At 58.5% G+C, this 18,070-nt stretch overlaps 5 protein-coding genes across 5 annotated transcripts; 2 read left to right on the top strand and 3 right to left on the bottom strand.

The window, feature by feature from the left end:
* Positions 1-1,372: 1,372 nt before the first annotated feature.
* Positions 1,373-5,626, bottom strand: TRAVEDRAFT_129381 (condensin subunit YCG1; the record flags this gene model as incomplete). Its single annotated transcript, XM_008043035.1, has 14 exons — positions 1,373-1,502; positions 1,571-1,776; positions 1,835-1,944; positions 2,014-2,114; positions 2,173-2,297; positions 2,354-2,485; positions 2,540-2,803; positions 2,864-2,992; positions 3,047-3,723; positions 3,773-4,236; positions 4,288-4,476; positions 4,525-4,693; positions 4,781-4,840; positions 5,311-5,626. The coding sequence occupies 14 exons, from the start codon at positions 5,624-5,626 to the stop codon at positions 1,373-1,375; spliced, it is 3,072 nt and encodes a 1,023-aa protein (XP_008041226.1).
* A 1,030-nt stretch (positions 5,627-6,656) lies between these two features.
* On the top strand, positions 6,657-7,451 carry TRAVEDRAFT_30297 (uncharacterized protein). The gene is made up of 2 exons (XM_008042731.1): positions 6,657-7,034; positions 7,085-7,451. The coding sequence occupies exons 1-2, from the start codon at positions 6,762-6,764 to the stop codon at positions 7,130-7,132; spliced, it is 321 nt and encodes a 106-aa protein (XP_008040922.1). The 5' UTR covers positions 6,657-6,761; the 3' UTR covers positions 7,133-7,451.
* A 2,847-nt stretch (positions 7,452-10,298) lies between these two features.
* On the top strand, positions 10,299-10,620 carry TRAVEDRAFT_128988 (uncharacterized protein; the record flags this gene model as incomplete). The annotated part of the gene is made up of 2 exons (XM_008043034.1): positions 10,299-10,468; positions 10,536-10,620. Coding segments are annotated over 2 exons (255 nt in total), but the record flags the coding sequence as incomplete, so codon positions are not given.
* A 404-nt stretch (positions 10,621-11,024) lies between these two features.
* Positions 11,025-11,582, bottom strand: TRAVEDRAFT_49919 (uncharacterized protein; the record flags this gene model as incomplete). Its single annotated transcript, XM_008042855.1, has 3 exons — positions 11,025-11,078; positions 11,140-11,388; positions 11,454-11,582. 3 exons carry the CDS (start codon positions 11,580-11,582, stop codon positions 11,025-11,027), a joined length of 432 nt encoding a protein of 143 aa, XP_008041046.1.
* A 651-nt stretch (positions 11,583-12,233) lies between these two features.
* Positions 12,234-16,241, bottom strand: TRAVEDRAFT_30295 (calcium ATPase transmembrane domain M-containing protein; the record flags this gene model as incomplete). Its single annotated transcript, XM_008042730.1, has 14 exons — positions 12,234-12,351; positions 12,405-12,696; positions 12,748-12,920; positions 12,974-13,050; positions 13,109-13,256; positions 13,313-13,419; positions 13,472-13,847; positions 13,902-14,654; positions 14,711-14,866; positions 14,923-15,280; positions 15,330-15,589; positions 15,645-15,710; positions 15,763-16,069; positions 16,123-16,241. 14 exons carry the CDS (start codon positions 16,236-16,238, stop codon positions 12,325-12,327), a joined length of 3,216 nt encoding a protein of 1,071 aa, XP_008040921.1. The 3' UTR covers positions 12,234-12,324.
* Positions 16,242-18,070: the final 1,829 nt, after the last annotated feature.

Genomic DNA, 18,070 nt, shown 5'->3' with positions numbered 1-18,070 from the left:
GCTCACGGTTATCGCAGTCCGCTGCTGTGGCCGCTATGACCTCGATTCTCTAGGGCCCCTCTGACATGCCCGGAAGCGTTAGGCAAACTTCTAGGGCGGTGCAGCGGGTCGACTCCGCGGAACTCCGAGCGGGAGGGTGGCACATAAGTATGTCCTCAACGCCTGAACACGCACGTTTATCCTCAAACTCCAGGCTGCCATGGCAACTCCGTTCGTCTGCAATCGCTTGCATCTTGAGCACAACTCCAACTTGTTTGGCTAGTCTGATCATGATAAGTATTTTGGGTTTTGGAGTGACATGGCCCGGGATGCGGCCCACTAGAATCGCAAACCACTCGATCGATCGGGACAGCCACTGGCAGCCTCAGCCACAAGTGGAGCTCGGCTTGCAGCAGCACTGCAAATTGGATGGATGAGTGTGCTTGGACGGTGCTACGGCTCCGCTGCTGCGCACCTCGATCCACAACGTCTACGGGACTCCGGTCCTGCATCCTGTCATCTGATCAAAGGAACCAGGGTGACATAGAGGCCACAGATGTATTTTCAGAAGACGGTTGTTCCGCGGAGCTTCTCGTGTTCTCCCCGGGGAGCCTCAGACTGAGCTTCACGGCGTGCAATCAACAATTGAGTCTGTAGACGACTGGCATCTGGGTGGACTGGAATGTGGCGGATATCAGAATCAAGCCTGTACAATACAACATGGGAGCACGCGACAAAACTAAGCGATCAGGATACAATATAGCAATGGGCGACACACCGCCGCCGCCGCCGCCGTCGGGGAGCCTACGGCACAATCAGAGAATGTCCTCAACCTCATCCGCCTCCTCGTCCTCGGACGAGTCCATGATGCTGTCCTTCGTGACGTCCCCTTCCAGCAACTCGTCGATGTCCGCGTCGATCTGCGCCGCCTGCTTTGCGCGAGACTGGGGCTTCGCCGCTGGCGCTCTGTTTTTGTCGCAGAAAATCACGGTACGTCAGCACTTCGACCGCACACACGACAACGCGAGCACCCCACCGTCTCCCCGCGGCAGTCTTCGCCTTCGGCATAGGGGTCGCCTCCACATCATCCTCTTCCACATCATCGTCCTCGTCTTCGTCCTCGTCGTCGGAGCTGATGACGATCGGCTGGAACGCCTTGCTGACCGCCTTCTTGGACTTCTCGGCCCTGCGTACAAACACGATCAATACCTGCCCGACGACCGCTGTCACTACACGGCCACTCACGCAGACCGCTTCGGCACAGCACGCGTAGGCGCGGGTGCCGGGGACGCTCTCGACGTCTCCGTGCGCGCATCGTCGTCAGAGTCATCATCAGAGTGCGATACGCGTCGGCGTCTGCTTGGAAAGTGATCAGCCCTATACGCTCACATTGCTAGAGCGACGAATGGAAACCGCAGACGCACTTTGCTTTGCTCTTCCCAGGCCGAGGAGACGGCGGCGGGCTGCGGTCGCCCGACGTTGCCGCACTGGTGGTCGTCTCCGTCGCGACGCTCATCGATCGTCTGCGCATTCAAACCGCCAGGCATGCATTGTCAGCAATAACAAGAGTGCGGGCCACGGAGATACGCACCGTTTCCGACCCTTCTTGGGCGGCTCGTCATCCTCGTCAAAGTCGGGAATGATATCGTCCAGGAAGTCGAACAACTCGCGGAGCTCTTCGAGCTTACGGAATTCGTCCTCGCTGAAGTTCTCTAGCTGCCGCTCGTACTTCTTCGAGAGCGCAGCATCGAACTTTACCAACGCATTCTTCGCAGCAGTATCCCGTGGTGGGCGTCGCTGTATAATCCATTAGCATGACAAATGATGAATGGTCTTCTCTGAGATGACAACGCACCGAACGGAGGTTGGTCAGTAGAAGCTTGAGGACACGGACTTTGTCGTCGTCCACCTCGTCGGGCAGGTAGAGCTTCCCGAGCATCTGACAGAGCGCCTTCTTGTCCTCCTCTACATCCAGACACGTCTAGTCAGCAAACTGCGGCTACTTTGCGATACGAGGAAAGATTTGGAGCTTACTGTCGTAATCGACGCTGAACAGCGCCTTGATGACATCCGTCGCGAGGTCGAGGTGGATCGGGTCCTTCTCGCTGTCCTTCCGCAGCCCCTTCGCCGCATCCCTGTAATACAAACATGATCAGCGGGCAAGCAGGACCGCAATTACGATGGACAACACACGCAGCACGAATAGGGTCCGTCCAGTCGACGAACATCAGCGCAACCTGAGCGGGAGTTACCATGTCCTCGTCGCCGTCCCAGTCGTGGAAGGCCTTGGTAAGACGCTCGTACAGCGGGACAAAAATCTGTCCATGAATGTGAGAATGGCCCAATGAAGAATGGACAAGTGGAAATGACAGACCTTACGCATGCGCTGCTGGTTCGTGGGCGAAGAGTACGAATAGACAGGGAAGAAGTAGGAAAGGCATTGACGCAGTTCCTGGTTCGACGCCGTCTCGGGCGAGATGAACACGAGCACCAACGTCTGCAAGACCTATAAAGATCCTGTTAGTACCCCATGACATTACATTCTGTTGGCTCGACTTACCCGCTCATCCGTGACCATACCCGACAGCATCAGCTTGGCGATACCGACAACAAGCAACGCCTGCACGCGCTCCGCCTCCTCAGCCTCCAGCAGCTGCAGCAGAAACTCAACGATCTTCTCTCCATTGGGGCTCCCCGGGCCGAGGAACGCGCCCTCATGCACCATGAGGATGTCGAAGATGATCTGCAGCACGCGGACCTTGAGGACCTCTGGGGCGGACTGTACCTGGCTCAGGAAGAGCTGGAACGAGCTCAGCGCCATGCGCTGTGAGAGAGGCCGGCTTGAGAGCGGTATTCCGGGAGGTTGAAGAGACGGGGGACGTACCCGTGCGATGAGGCAGCAGAGGCCCAAGCTGATGAGGCCTTTCTCGCGGAGCGCCATCTCGCGCCGCTTGACCGCGGGGATGATCAGCTCGCCGAGGATACCTTCCAGTGTCGAGTTCTCCTCGAAGGTCTGCGACAGACTCTATCAGTAAAAAATCAGACAAAAAAGTAGAAGTAATTATACTCCATTGACGCGTTCCAGCATCCCAATACAGAGCGCCAAACACCTGAGGTCCACCGCATCCGTGCGTGCCTTCTCCTCGGGTGACATTTCAGCCACTGGCTTGGGTAGGTGGGCAACCCTCTGTGGCCTGCGTGGTGAACCCATTTCGGTCTCTGTGTCATCGATATCGTCCTTCACGGTGGTCTCGCCTTCGGGCTCGCTCGGATCGCGCAGCTCGTGCACAACCTCAACCACGACACGGATAAGGTCACGCTCGCTTGGGGAGAGTATCCGCAGCACGTCGAGACAACGTGCGAGGAGTGCCTCCGGTAGGACATCCTGGGACAGCATCCCCTGCACGAGCTGGAACATCTTCCGCCGCCCGATTTCGTCGCCGTAGTCGAGGTTGACTGCGAGCCGGAGCAGCTCGCCGATCGCGAACTCCTGGTCCAAACGCGACTCTTCGCGCCGCGACCGTTCGTCCTCGTCGGCGTCGTCGAGTCCGCTCTCGGCACGCACGACGTCTTCCTCGACGTGTTGCACAAGGGCGTTGTACGCGTCCTGAATCCGGAAGGCCATTGCGGTTACGACGGGAAGCGTTGTGTCCATCTTGTGCGCGTCCGTCTTTGCGATACATTTGTCGATAAAGACCCGTGCGAGGAATGCACGCTCAGGAGTGATAGTGTTCCAGTAACCCTCTGTATGCGGTTAGTTATCACGTAGGGTACTGTGCCAGAACTCTCATACCAAGGAATTCGATGTGCTCGTAGATATCCATGCGCACGTCCAGCACGTTCGACAGCGCATCCTCTGCAATCGTGTCCTCCGTAAGGTCAAACAGCTTCAGGAACGCGACCATGTCTTCGATGATAGCATCCGACTTGTCGGTGTCTTCTTTCTTTGCCCCGTCTGAACGCACAACATCAACCCAGGCCCCTAGCAAATTCCGCGCGGCGGCCTTAACCGACTCCTCGCGGTCGCCGAGACCGTTGCGAACGATCATCTCGCGCTGAGCGATTGTAAGTGCGCGTGGGTGAGTGAAGCCAACGGTGGACGCGGGTCCACGGTCGGTCGGGAGACAGTACTTCTCAAGCACGTTGGTGTAGACCAGTTTGCGGATGGAGGGTTCGACGTCACGAGAACGTCCGAGGAGGGCGGTTAGCGTTTGAGGGTTCGGGGGAAGGTTTACCAGGGCTGCGCGGCGGACGTCCCTGTATAGACATCAGCCGCCCGTGTGACCAAAACATGGATAAGTAACGTACGACGACGTATCGTAAGCCATGGCATCGAGAATAGTCTCGAGGATGCTCGGCTCGCCCTCATCCAGCTCGGAGGGGTCCTCGGAGTAGGAGAGCTTCGTGAGAGCAATCACGGCCTGCATCCGGACAGTGGGCTCCTTGTCTCGGAGACGGTCAAGGAGAGTGGCTCGGAGGTTAGTATAGAGGTCCTCGCTGTGCTACAAGTCAGTGGGGTTCCAAGGGAGGTAAGACTTGACTTACTCAATCTCACCCAGGTGAGAGATAGTGTCGGCTATGCACTGTATGACGCGATACCGAACGACCTTGTCCTTGGCGGTGCAGCCCTTGAGGAGGAAGTGGACGAGATGTGATAGGAAGCGCTCCGGGATGGTATCCTCGTCCTCGTCGAGATTATTCTTCTTCCGTTCCTCTGCGTCTGTAGGAGCATGAGATTAGCAGGGTGGCCAAGGTTATACGTGTTTTTGTACGCGTGAAGCCATCAGCTTTCGCACCAGACCCGCGACCGGGCAAGAGGTTTGCCAGTCCTTCAGGATTGATGACCCAACACCCAGGGTATCTATGACCCCACAGATACTGTGTCCAAACATCCATATATACCGGGGTGAAACTGACGATCCGCCCAGATGTCTTACACCAAACGTACCGCAAGGGAATGTTCCGGACGCGCGACGCCTTACGCCCACTCGGACCACCAGCTAGTTTAGGACCAAGTTTCGCGTCGAAATAAGAGAATTACCCGATTCTAGATGGGCCTCACAAAGCGCATGTATGCCTTGCACACGATCCAGCACAGAACACGACATGTCGTAGGCCGCTATGCAAGACATCTTAGAGTACTGCCGGGGGTCCTAGGTTGAAGGGACTATGTTCCAGATAGCCACGACGGTGGGCAATGTATGACTCTCGCAGGCAGGACGGCGAAAGCAGGCAGGCCAATTTCCACAACCCCATGATACAACACAGACCACACCTTCAAGAGGAGATTCCGGAGGCGGCCCAGAGGAGGCTACGGGATGAAAGACGTACTCTTCTCGGTAATGAACTTGGTGTAGCCTGCGATGAACTTCACGGTCCTGTCCGCGACGCTGGTGCCCTTCTTGAGGGGTAGGACACGCATAATCATGTCGTGGAAGACATCTTCAAAGGTGCGCTCTCCTGTGAGCTTCAGGCTCTTGTTGTTCTGGACGGCCTCGGTGATGGCGGCGGCATCAGAGTGTAGTTTGTAAAGTGCAACGAAGTTCTTCTGGTGGTTGGCGGCGGTAGTCTGGGCCTGGTCGAATATCTTTGGTAGAGCCTCCTTTAGCGAGTCAAGGTTAAACGGAGCAGGTGTGCGTGCGGGCATGGTGCCCTAGAGTGAGCGGGAGAAGGAGAAGGAGCGCAGAGAGGTGAACCGAACTGAACGGACAAAGTCCGGGTCGCGTCGCGCGGCTTGCGTGACAGAAGGCGCACGTGAGCGCGACAGGCGTGACGGCCTCGTGTCTACCGAACCACCTCAGATCGGGCCATGCATTCGCTTCGAAACTGACAGGAAGCTTCTGGCCGATGTCTGGCCATATCATCTTCACAAAAAGTGGGACAATCGGTCACAGAACCAACTTGAATCGCGATCAGCGACAGCGCCCTTTTCGAAGCCCTGGACCTCCTCCCCACCTCGTCCTCGCCGCTCGCCGCCAGTACACTAGGTGTAAAGAGTCTATGTCTATATTTACATACCGATGAGTATGAAATATTACTATATCTTTGCACAGTAACGTCGAGCGGCATCGCAAAACCCAGACTCGTCCGCTATATGTCACACGGAGTTGGTGCCCGATCGGCTACACAAGTACTGGCGATCGTTTCCCTACGCCCGGTTCCGGGACGTCGACTGACAGCGGACAAACCTGCCTCCGAGCACGCCGATACATGACGTGAAGGCATCTAGAAGGTATAAAGAAGCTGGTCAGCAAGGTATATAAAGCTACCCCCCGGACATCCAAACTCACCCAATTTCCGACTCCCTAGCATAACGCTAGCTGCCCCGCCCCACCTGCCCCCACGCACAACTATGTCTCAGTCCTCCTCGTCGCCCAAGGCATCTGAGTCCATCCCATGGGCTCGCCCTCCCTTACCGGTGTTCCCGCGCCCAAGAAACAGAATGCCTCGACCACTGGCTACACAGTCAAGGCCCTGGGTAGGAGCAACTTCAAGAATGGCGCTAGGCTCGGGGAAACGTCGCGCAGTGAGTGTGACACCCAGGGCACGTGAGCGCGACGGGCGTGATGCCTCGTGACTGCCGCGAGTCCACCGCGTTTTGGAGGGTGCGAGGACGGCGGCTGCGAGGAACCATGGAGTCGATCTCTGTCTGGCCTCTGCACTCTCTCGTCACGACCCCGACATGGCCACTTCACAGCATGTCCACGACCCTCGTCGCCCCCAGAGACTCGCTCAGCAGCCTCTGCTCGACGAGCCCGTCCAAGTCGCCCCCTATCTCACCCATGTCGTCGCACACCATGGGCAGCTCACCCTCGTCCCGCCTCAGAACGCAGGGAGGATCAGGAAGACGAAGTCCGCGAAGAAGAAGAGGCAGCCTTCGACCAGAGACAGGCGACTTGACGACGAAGAGCCTCGTTTTACGACCGCTGTCCCCGCTTCGTCCTCGCGCAAACTCCATCCCGCCCCCGCTCACATTCGTACGAGGAAGCATGCCATATCAGCGCCTTCTCCGACAACCCCGACTACCCCGGGAAGACACGATCCTATCCCGGATGGTGTGTATTATCCCGCTTCGCCGAACGCTCACGCTCACGAGTAGTTGCAGACCAGTCCATACCGGACTACCCCCCTCCCTCGTTTGAGGACGCCATAGCATCTCCACACGTGCCGCCTCATCTTTCGTCTATAGCGTCATCGCACAGCCCTAGTACGCTGTCTAATCCGGCTACCACCTCTCCACCACCTTCTCAGCATCCATACGCATCCCATGTACCATCGACATCTTCTGCCACTCTCTTGTCCTCGGCAACCGCATACCATGACTCCCCTGCTGCCTCACAGCTATCTCTTGCGAGACCTACCAATACATATCCCGCTCTTGATCCTCAGTACCCGCTCCTTCGCCCGGCCGCTGCCTCGAGCGCAACACTACTGTCCCCGACGGTCACTACCTCGGATTCGACTGCTCTCTCCGACATGCCTCTCTTGCGCCCTCCGCGGGCGCGACCAGTGTCTTCGCCTTTGGTACCGTCGACTGTACGACCAGTCCCTTCGAGCCCTATTCGCTTAACGTCGCCATCCACAACTACCCTCATATCTTCCGCTACTGCCGTTCGGGACTCTCCTGCTCCGCCGCAAGTAACGCTCTCAAGTCCGCAGCATTCGATCGACTCCGAATCTGACTTGGAGCCCGAGAGTCCTCTAGTGGAACCTCTTAGTCCGCTGTCCTCACCATCATCACCACACCCACATTATCGCGGGTCGATCTCGACGGTTTCCGACGTAGTCGAGGAGCTCACGTTTGAGCCTTACCAGCGCTGGTCAGCCGACCGCCGCCTCGGGTTTTCTCTCGAGCAGCGTGTGCAACGCGAGTTCGACCGTCGGAAGACCAGCGAGGCCAGACAAGCATCCGGACTCCCCGCACGCGCCGCGGATCCCGAGGCCCATATTGCGAGCGCCTCCGCCACACCCAACAGCTCGATGCCCTCTACACCGCCCGGTAGCCCTGGTCCGTTTACGCGCCGCCGTTGCTCCCATTGCGGGTCGGTGAAGCGTCGCTGCGGCGATACGCAGACAATAAACGAGCACAGCGGGGAAGACTCTGACAACGAGGACCTTGATGAGGACGACGATGACACGCACTTCTCTGCCGCGGGTCACACCAGCTCGCTCCCGCTGCCACGCGGCCGCGGCCAGTCCCCGTACCTCCATCCAGGCCCGGGGAATGCCCGCACGCGTACTCGCCTAGGTTCGCATTCGCCAGAGCCAGGGAGCCCGCTTTCGCCGAGCGTGTCGTTCTTCAAGATGCCGAGCGCGTGGGCCAGCAGCGTTACGCTCTCGCTGGCGACCGTCCTCGGGCCACACAAGTCTCCTCCCTCGACTTCGAGCACGTCGACAGCCGCGTCTAGTCCGCCACCTATGTCCACGACGAATTTGTTGCTAGGCGCAAACCTGAAGCGCAAGGAGAGTTTTGGGGTGAAGCGTCTCTTTGGCTCATTGAAGGGGAAGGAGCGCGAACGGGAACGGCAACGCGAGCAAGAGTACGCCCAGCTCCCGCTCCGACCGTCCTCCACTTCGATTTCATCTTCTGAGTCTACAACGGAGTCCGTTGATGGCTGGGAGGTCGTCGGCAGCGACAGCCCAAGTCCAAGCCCGAGCCCGCAATCATCTAGGACCAGCCCCGCGCCGACTTCGCCGACGTCTGCCTCTCCAGTATCGCCCGCGCGCTTATCACCAGAGGCGTCTTCGCCCACCTCAGAAAGCGCCCGCGCAGCAGGGGCGTTCCTCAACCGTCCCGTGCGCCACCGTCCAGCCACGCTCCCGCTCACCGACAACGCGACGTCGACCATGTCCCCTGTTACCCCCCACCCTGCTACTCCTACTTCGCCTTCCATGTCTCACGCAGCTGCGGTGGCGGCGGCGCGGCCGTATCCTCCGGAGAAATCGCCCCTCCGCCTAATCGCGAGCGCGAACCATCTCCGGCAGACGCATGCCCAGGCGCTGCACTCGCCTGTTTCCACATCCCCTGTCGCGACGACCCCGCGCGCGCTGCGCCCTTCGCCCTCTGTCATTTGGAAAGCCCCTGCTGGCGCGGGTACGCCGGGAGGGCAGAACTCGCCCGTCCAGCGCTCCCCACTGTCTCAGTCGCCCTACCAACGCCAGCCTCAGCACCAGCAACAGGCTCCATCACTGGCTTATGCCTCAAGTCAGTTTCAACAGACACCGCAAGCACCGGCGGGGCCACGCGCGTCGCCCTCCGCTGCGCCCACTCCCGCTCCTAGTTCGCCCGCCCGTACGATGATTGCCATATCTGAGACGTCCAGTCCGCTCGTTCGGAGCGCACCCACCCTGCGCGAGACCGTGCTCAGTTCTGCAACTAGCCCGCCAAGCACCCCTCTCCGGCGCCGTCGGGCGATCACCCCGCCGCCTACTCACCGTCGAGTTATGCTCGCTTGTGACACGAGTGCAACTACGACACCCGAGCGAGTACCAGTCTCCCATGATGCGGAAATTGTAGTCGAAGAGGGCGTCGGCGAGGTGGGCGAACCCTCGAACGTCCCGGAAAGTCTTTCCATCGAACAGCTGTTCGACCGTGAGGCGCCACGCGCGCCGACGCCTATGCGCACCCCCACCACGCCCTCGCGCGCCGCGTTTGCGATGCCCGCGACGCCTGTTACGCCGGGGTCGACACCGACGACACCGACGTTCGGACCCGGTGGGAGTCAGCACTATCGCGGACGGCCGCTCCCCCAGCCCCCAGCAGAACGAGACGGGGAGGCGAATGCGCTCCCACTACCAGTAAAGCGGATCTCGGATGGCGCGCCTGTGAACCGCATGCCCGAAGTGCAAGTGGCAGGGGGAGAGGAAGTTCCTCCACCTCCGCCCCCGCCTGCTGTTCAGCCTACAACCTCCTCAGTATTCATGTCGGTCACCGCTGCGCCATCACCAGCATCCGTACCTGTGGTTTTGCCTGCAGCTGCTCCCGTGGCGCCGTCGCCCCAGATGGAGCGCTCGGATTCCGGAGACAGTGTGGTGGAAGACGCACGTGCAGCAGAGGGCCCACGGCCAGAGTTTCTGGAGATCACCGATTTGGACGTGCTCGCGTCGCGTCTCGTTGAAGGCCAGCGGGATGGACGGAACTACGAGGTATGTCTTTCCACATCTGGCTGCCTCTCTCCAGGCCTGTAGCTCACCACATCCTCACTTAGGACCTCCTGCTCGTGTCCGAAATCATAGGCCCAGCCGCGAACGCCTCCGCACCCTCATCTGCGACCACCCCAGCGACGGTGCAGGCGCTCACGCGGCGCTCGGAGAAGGCGACGATTCCGTACATCGGCACGGTCGAGATCGAGCGGCGGCGCGTGCTCAAGGACGGCCGCGTGAAGCTCAAGCTGTCCCTGCTTGGCGTCGCGGTGGACCGCTGTGGGGTGTGCCTGTCGCAGTTCAGACGCGGGGAGCGGGGCGCGCTTACGCCCGTGTGCAAGCATTCGTGAGTGAAGTCATCGCGTAGTGTAGAGGGATAGAACGTTGAGCTGAACATGGTCGGCTACATACAGGTTCCACGAGGCATGCCTCCGTCGCTGGCTGCGTACTGCGGGCGTGTGCCCCATCTGCCGCATGGTCCTCTCCATGGACGACTAGGAAGCCTGGACTTCCAGCATGCTCTTCACTCCTTTTGTGCCATCCTTCCAGCCGCCTCTCCTTGCTGTCTCGCCTCCGTCGCTTTGGCTCGACGGATCTGCTTTCGTAGAACTGTAGCGTTATGTTGTACTTTGCGTCTTCTTGCATATGTTGTGGTGTGTGTTTGTAGAATCTTACTGGGTTGTTGGGCGTCTGCCACTGGTGGGCTATTGCTCCCCATGTGCTGTGCTGCGCCGTGGACGCGTTTTGTTTAATCATATCTGCGCAGCACATAACAGCCTTGTGTCTTTCTTGGTCAAGGCGTTTGATCAATCTCGACGTCTGTACACGAAGACCCCTGCCTGGATACGCGAAACCCCTAACATCCTTATTCCCTAGAAGAGCAGCGCGCCATGGACCGTGGTTTACACCACGGACACGACGACCGTGCTCATATTGAACATCGGGACGTTGTTCGCCTGCATACCCAGGTAAGCACCTCACTCCGCTGCACACCCGCTTAAGAGTAAAATCACTCACTCCGACCGCCTGCAGGTGCCCGAGACTGAACACGCTGTTGCCGAAGGCCCCCTCAGGGATCTGGAACGTGAAGTCCTGGAACAGCCCCTTCTGCGGCTGGTTCGGGTCGTGTGCCGGCGTGAACGCGCCGGCGAACACGACGTTGGGGCCCACGCCGTCGGTGGCGGGATCGAACGTCGAGCAGTCCCCGCCGGGGCACGAGCGGAAGCCGATGAGGGCGGCGACTTGCATGTCGTTAGTCGCAGCCTCCTGTGGACCGGCGAGCGGCGTTAGCATGCGACTCGTGAGCATGGGAAGTTGGGTATGGAGCTCACGGCCTGCTGGACCTCGACGGTGACCGTGCTGCCGGCGAAGAGGACACTGCCTGCGGTGGGGGAGACGATGGTCGCCTGTTGGGCGAGAACAGAAAGCGCGAGCGAAGTGAGGACGAAGAAGCTCTTCATCGTGTTTGCGAGCTCGAGGGTGTGTTCTGAGCACTGTCTTTGAGTGCGCTGAGGCCATCTCCCTCGCCGTCGGTGTGTTTATATAGTGCCCAGTCGAGTCCTAACCTTTGAACGCGCCTAGCCCTCATAGGTAGACCGTTATTGTTCAGGGACATTGGATGACAAGAGCCGGGGAGGTCGAAGCTGGGTGTGTGCCCTTGACAGATGGCCGGTCGAAACCACACGGTATAGTAACATCTCGAAGTCCAGTGCGTCATGCATCATGTACGCAATTTAGCACCCATAGAAAGGTAGCAGTAGCAAGCAGGTGTACCGTTTAGCTGGATGCTCATCCACCACTAGGATTGACCGCTGTATATAGCAGCGATTTCTTCCGTTGTGAACGCGCCCGGCAATCCCCTGCCGGTTGTTTGAACGGGACCAATACCGACACACTTTAATTAACCCTGAGTTCAATGAGCGTAACCTACGACTACGTCACCCTCCGATCTGATCAGTTCTTCCCTTCTTGCCAATGGTTCTCATCCCCGGTACCGCAGCATGGCACGCACGCCTTTGGCAATATTTTGAAGGCAGCAATTCGTATACTGAGGATGCGTTCTCAGTCGAGCCCGTTGAAGCCTGATGGCTCGCATGCTCTGGTGGCCATGGTTGATTTGATAACATGTTCATAGCGCGTGGTATATAGTACAGGTCATGCAATGGTTCACAGTGCGAGAGCGATAAGTTCGGGATGTTACGTCTACCAGGCGGCCTTCGCGACAAGGGACTAATTTGCTCGTCAGCGAGTGGACCACAGACAGAAATACATTGTGCACTCACGTTCGGATACGTTCTCACGAGCAGCTTCCTGCCCTCGTCCATGGCCAAGATACCCACCGCAAACGCGAACGGAATGCCCCAGAACATACCCGGGACAGGGGTGGTGTCGAACACCCTCTGAAGCCCAGGTCCGTATATGTTGATCACCGCTATGATCGCGGTGGCGACCATCCCGACGGGGACGACCAGGTTGCGGCGTGGGCCCCACAAGGGATTTGATTGAAGGATCGAGACCCGGCGGTTGCGCACTGCCAAGAGGCCGCCGTACTGCATGAAGACGAGGGTCACGTAACTGGACGGAAGGTCAGCGAATGGGAGGTGTAGGCTATATGGAGGTACTTACTAGATGCATTGGCCGACACTGACGAAGTCCGTGAGTTGATCGAGAGTGTACCCGTGGAAGCCCTCGGTCCATTTGTTGTAGACCAGGATGACGTCGTAGAAGCCGAGCCCCTGTTCCTTCATGTATAGGAACCACATGCCCATCGCGCAGGGCCACATCATGAGGCCGATGAACTGAGGATGTGTGAGAAAGGTTTCGCATGTTGGGTAGCGGAAGTCGTGCTTACCAGGTACACCTGAACGAAAAAGCGCCAATCGGTCAACCGGTCGGTGCGCGCGTTACGCGGTTTGCGAAGCATAAGATCTGGGAAGTTGCAGTATGAATGGACCGTTCGGACTCAGAGGCAATCTGTCACACGTACCTGCTTCCGGCTTCTCGTACATCAAAGATATTGACATGACGACGTCATTGGTGATACAGAAGCAGACTTGCAGGTAAGAGCTGAGAGCGAGCTGCATGCCGAGGAACGTATTGCAGAATACGGCAACGAACTCGGTATACGAGCCGGCCTGGGTGAAAGAGTTAGTTGGCCCAACGGATGATGCAAGAGTCGAGCGGTGCGTACCGGCATGAGGTAGGTGATGACCTTCTTCAGGTTGTCGAAGACAAGACGTCCCATCTCAATGGCTACCACAATCGACGTGAAATCGTTATTGAGCAGGATCATCGACGCTAGAGCAGTGTCAGCATGCTAATATAGAACCGTGGAGCAACACATACGTACCTGCTTCTTTCGCAACGTCGCTACCGGCACCCATTGCGACTCCGATGTCAGCAGCCTTCAGTGCCGGGGCATCGTTCACGCCATCGCCGGTGACAGCGACGGTGTTATCACCCCTGGCCTTCGTGTTCTCCACGATGCGCAGCTTCTGCTCCGGCGTTGTGCGAGCGAAGACGATTTCCGTGTAGCTGCCCACGACCGAGTTCCAATCGGCGTCCTGGAGGGACTCGATGTCGTCGCCGGTGAGGACGAGCGCGCGCTCGCCCTCTTCCTCCAGAGGCTTCATTTCCGAGGCCTTGAGCGTCTGGAATCGCTTCGTGGACGCGGACGCACGCAGGTCCTGAAGCGTGTCTACTTTTTCCTGAGTGATGATGCCGACCTGCACAGGTGCTCTGTTAGCGACGCGAAGATACAAGCACAAGATTAGACGCACCTGACGAGCGATAGCCACGGCCGTGAGCTTGAAGTCGCCCGTGACCATGAAGACCCGAACACCTGCACGGCGGATGGTCGCGACCGCGCCCGGCACGTCCGGCCTGGGAGGGTCGCGGATGCCGACCAGACCGACGAGCGTGAGCCCGCGCATCTGAGTGTTCATAAGCTCCTCCAGGTCGTTCGCAGACATGCCCGGCTCGATTGCGAGCGCGTCAAGCGACCGGCGGCAAAGCGCGAGGACGCGCTGGCCCTCGCTGCTCCAGCGCTCCTGGATGCCGAAGATCTCGGTGCGGAGTGCCTGGGTGAGGGGAACGACTGTGCCGTCGGCCTGCATGACCTCGGTGCACTTGCGTGAGAGGACATCCGGAGCGCCCTTGACGAGCATCCAGGTCGAGTGGTCGGCCTTCGTGTCGGGCGTTGGGCGAGGCCGGATGGCAGTGAGCATCCACTTGTTCTTCGAGTTGAAGGGAATCTCGAAGAACTTCACGTAGTTGTCGGGCAGGGCGGGCTCGCTCGTTGCGGAAAGAGTCTCGGCGAAGCGGAGCACGGCGGTGTCGGTCGCGTCACCCTTCACTTGGCGCTCCTCGATGGGGAGGTGGGCGGTGGCGGAGTCGAACTTTGCACCGTTGCAGAGGCGAGCGACCATGAGGATAGCCTTGGGTGCGGACGAAGGGGTGCCTTCCACAGAAAGCCGCTCCTTGATTCCCTGTACACCGAGTTCGGCATCGACGAAAGCGACGTTTTGGACGGACTGTGGCAGGTGGTTAGGCGGTGAACATCACACTCAAGTAAAGAATGACGACTTGCCATCTTGCCCATGGTGAGTGTACCGGTCTTGTCAGAGCACAACACGGACATGCACCCGAGCGTCTCGATAGTCGCGAGGTTCTTCACCAGGACGTTCCGCTTCGCCATGCGCTTGGCGACAATAGTCAATGAAAGCGCAACACAGACCGGGAGGCCCTGCGTGCACGATCAGACAATGTGCGCATAGTCAGTATACGGCGTGGCCTGCATACCTGAGGGACGAACGCCGTCAAGCAACCGATCGAGTTCACGATCGCCTGGCTCGCGGTCTCGAACCCCGGGAAGCTCTTCCGCAGCCAGGCCGCCCACACGATGAGCGCGACGCAGAAGAGGCCGAGCGCCAGCGTCGAGATGATCTTCGTGAAGTACCAGATCTCGCGCTGGACCGTCGTGAGCTCCATCTTCGTCTTGCCCGACATCGCGACGATGCGGCCCATCACGGTCTTGTCGCCGACCGCGAACACGACACCGGTGCAGCTGCCCTGAACGACGAAGGTGGAGGTGAGCGCGAGGTTGCGCGTCTCGAGGGCGTTGTTGGAGGTCATGTCGAGGGTTCCAGCGATCATATCACTGCCGGCAGGTCAGCATGTGTCGCAATGAGGTCTGGGGAAATATTCACCTCTCGCCAGTGAGTAATGAGCGGTCGAACCGCACATCGTTGGAGATCTGGACGAGGCGAAGGTCCGCAGGGACACGATCGCCCATCGCGAGCGTCACGACGTCACCAACGACAAGGTCTCTGGCGGGTATTGTCTGGTGTTCACCGTTGCGGATGACGGAAGCATCCTCCGCGATAAGCGTCTTGATCGAGTTCATGATGCGGGATGCATGCCAGTCGACCAGAGCGTAAAAGGTCGAAGAAATGATGATGACTAGGAGCTGTAGCGGATATATTCAGTACGGAAGTGCGATCGCTGAGAAGCGGCAGACTCACCAATAGAACGGCAACACCGAGGTTGAATACGGCAGGATCGGAGCCACCGAGCGGCTCATACGATAGCTGCGGGCCGCGATAAATGAGACTGCGTAAAAGACAAAGCGGTGGCACATACGACGGTGACGATGAAAGCAATCCACATCAAGAAGTTGAAGCCACCAAAGACGTAGTTGAGGCCCTTCTTCCAGTACTGCGTCGGCGGGGAGGAGATGACGTTCTTGCCGGCTTTAGAGCGACGCTCGATGGCATCCTTCTCCAGACCAAGGCTGGGAGACGTCGAGAAGCGGGTGTAGACCTCGTCCACGGAGAGCCCGTGAACATCGATCTGCCTCAGAGCGGTGGCGGGATCGGCCGTCTTTGCCTCCACGGGCTTCTGCTTCCCATCCACATAGGAGTCGACGTGGAGGGAGAGGGTACGATACCTAGGCAGCGATGTCAGCGACTATGCAGCGACGAGCGTGTGCCAACCACGTACTGAATTTGTATCTCATGGCCCCGGGGTCTATGAGCGTGGACGGGGGCGGGAGCCCTGGAGAATGTCGTCGACAGTACACCCTCCTTGTCAGTATCCGAGGACGAGGACGAAGGCATGGTGGGCGAACGATGGGAGACGATGGGAGGATATGCGCCAAAATTTGCGATATTTATATGGGCGGGCTCCTATCCCGGGCAGGCTCGAGGACGGCCGCGGTGACGGCGGACATGGTGAAATAAGGTCCTGCGCGGTTTACGCTATTCCTCAGTACGGGCGCGCGCGATGCTGTCAATCAGGTCCGTGCGCGCGTTCGACCGGGAGGTTCTGTGCGCAGCCTGTCCGGATGCGAGCAGCTCGGCGGCGGCGGTGCGCTGTACCCCTGAACATTGGTGAATTTTGCACGGCGCAAACATGCGAACACTCACCACCACCGACGTCAAGGACCGTTTTTCAGCTGTTTGTACGCAAATCGACCGTCACCGTCGGTATCGCACAGCCGCCTGAGGCCCGAACATTCTTGGGATACCATCTGTGGCGGATCCTGCGCTGTTTTCGCTATTCCCTCTCCCTAAAAAATGACGAAAGCGCTTGATCGGATTCTTATCGCTTTAACGTAGACTTCAGTCGTGTGTCCACCGGCAATACCGGTCAGGCAGGGTCGGGTTCCGTCCACCACGGTGCGTATCCAACCTCGCCGCCGTCGCAGGCATGGCGCGCCGTATTGACGATATTGCTTCACTGGAGACGTTTCAGCTATCGACATGCTATGTATGGGTGGGAAAGCAGGCACAGACGCTTCTTTTTCATTGGCGTGGCATGCTCCGAGGGTTTCCATTGTGTGCGTCGCCAAAGACGCGGAGTACCCAAGAGGCACTCAGAAATTGAACGCACTACTTACGCGGGTTGCAAGAGGCACTCACCGGGAGATGCCGAGACCACGGGTAGTGGCCGGGGGTCCGTAGAGGGCTTAAGTCGATAGGTGGTGTCCCCTTTGGTGACACTAGATTTTCGATACGCAGGGATTTGTGATTGTGGTTCTCGACATCCCGTCAGACTCAACGAACCTACCAAAGATTTACTCTCGACGGTGGACATGATTTGTGTCGAATTTCGCAGTTAACGGGCGTCTAAACTGTCTCGGACCGCTATAAGCACTGAAATGTGGTCAGTAGAGCAAGCTACTCGCTTGTCTAGCAGATCTGTATAGAGCCGCATATGCAGGCGCAAGAACAAATGGCAATTTTGAATGTCGACGGACTTGCGTCGGACAGAGGTCGAGATTTGGATGCCCAGAGTATTTCATTTTGAGCTCTTTGTCAAAAACATACACGGAATTATCATAAATACGGCCCTCCGGGCGGACCTGGCCACGCCACGCGATACATTCGCGTAGACCTCATTACCTGAGCACACGAATAGGGTATGGGATAATTTGGATGAGTAGGGTACATAATACAACGTTTAAATATATGGCCATATATGGCCATACAGTATATATTTGCAGGTTCGAATACAAATGAGCATGGGCCAATGCTCGCGACCAGCAATAGAGGCGGCACGGATTCGATTTCATGCGTTTCTCCACGCATGGCGTGGCACCGGCGTTGACGAGCTTGCGCGGCTGCTTGAGCCCGCACAGGCGGATTATTAACGCCGGCTTGTTCTCCAGCGCGCGGGTGCCCACAACGCGTCCCACGATCCCACGATTTCACGAGCGCGAGCGTGCTGTTCTGCACAAATCGATGCTCGGCGTAGTCCTCCATGAAACGCGGCGGCGGCCGCGCGCACGCGCGTATGGCTTGGCTTGAACACGATGAAGTACGTATTCTTCTCAGCCGCGGGCCGGTGGCAGCTTGTGTAGCGCAGCTTGTGAAAGGTGAGTTTGAGCAGGGGTTTGGCGGGGCCTGTGGTGTCGTCGCCGCCGAGATATTGGTGGATGTAGAGGACT

The sequence above is a fragment of the Trametes versicolor genome (assembly GCF_000271585.1).
Source record: "Trametes versicolor FP-101664 SS1 unplaced genomic scaffold TRAVEscaffold_9, whole genome shotgun sequence".
Taxonomy (NCBI): domain Eukaryota; kingdom Fungi; phylum Basidiomycota; class Agaricomycetes; order Polyporales; family Polyporaceae; genus Trametes; species Trametes versicolor.
The sequence above is the reverse complement of the archived record's forward strand: the minus strand, read 5'-3'. Positions and strand labels throughout refer to the sequence as shown.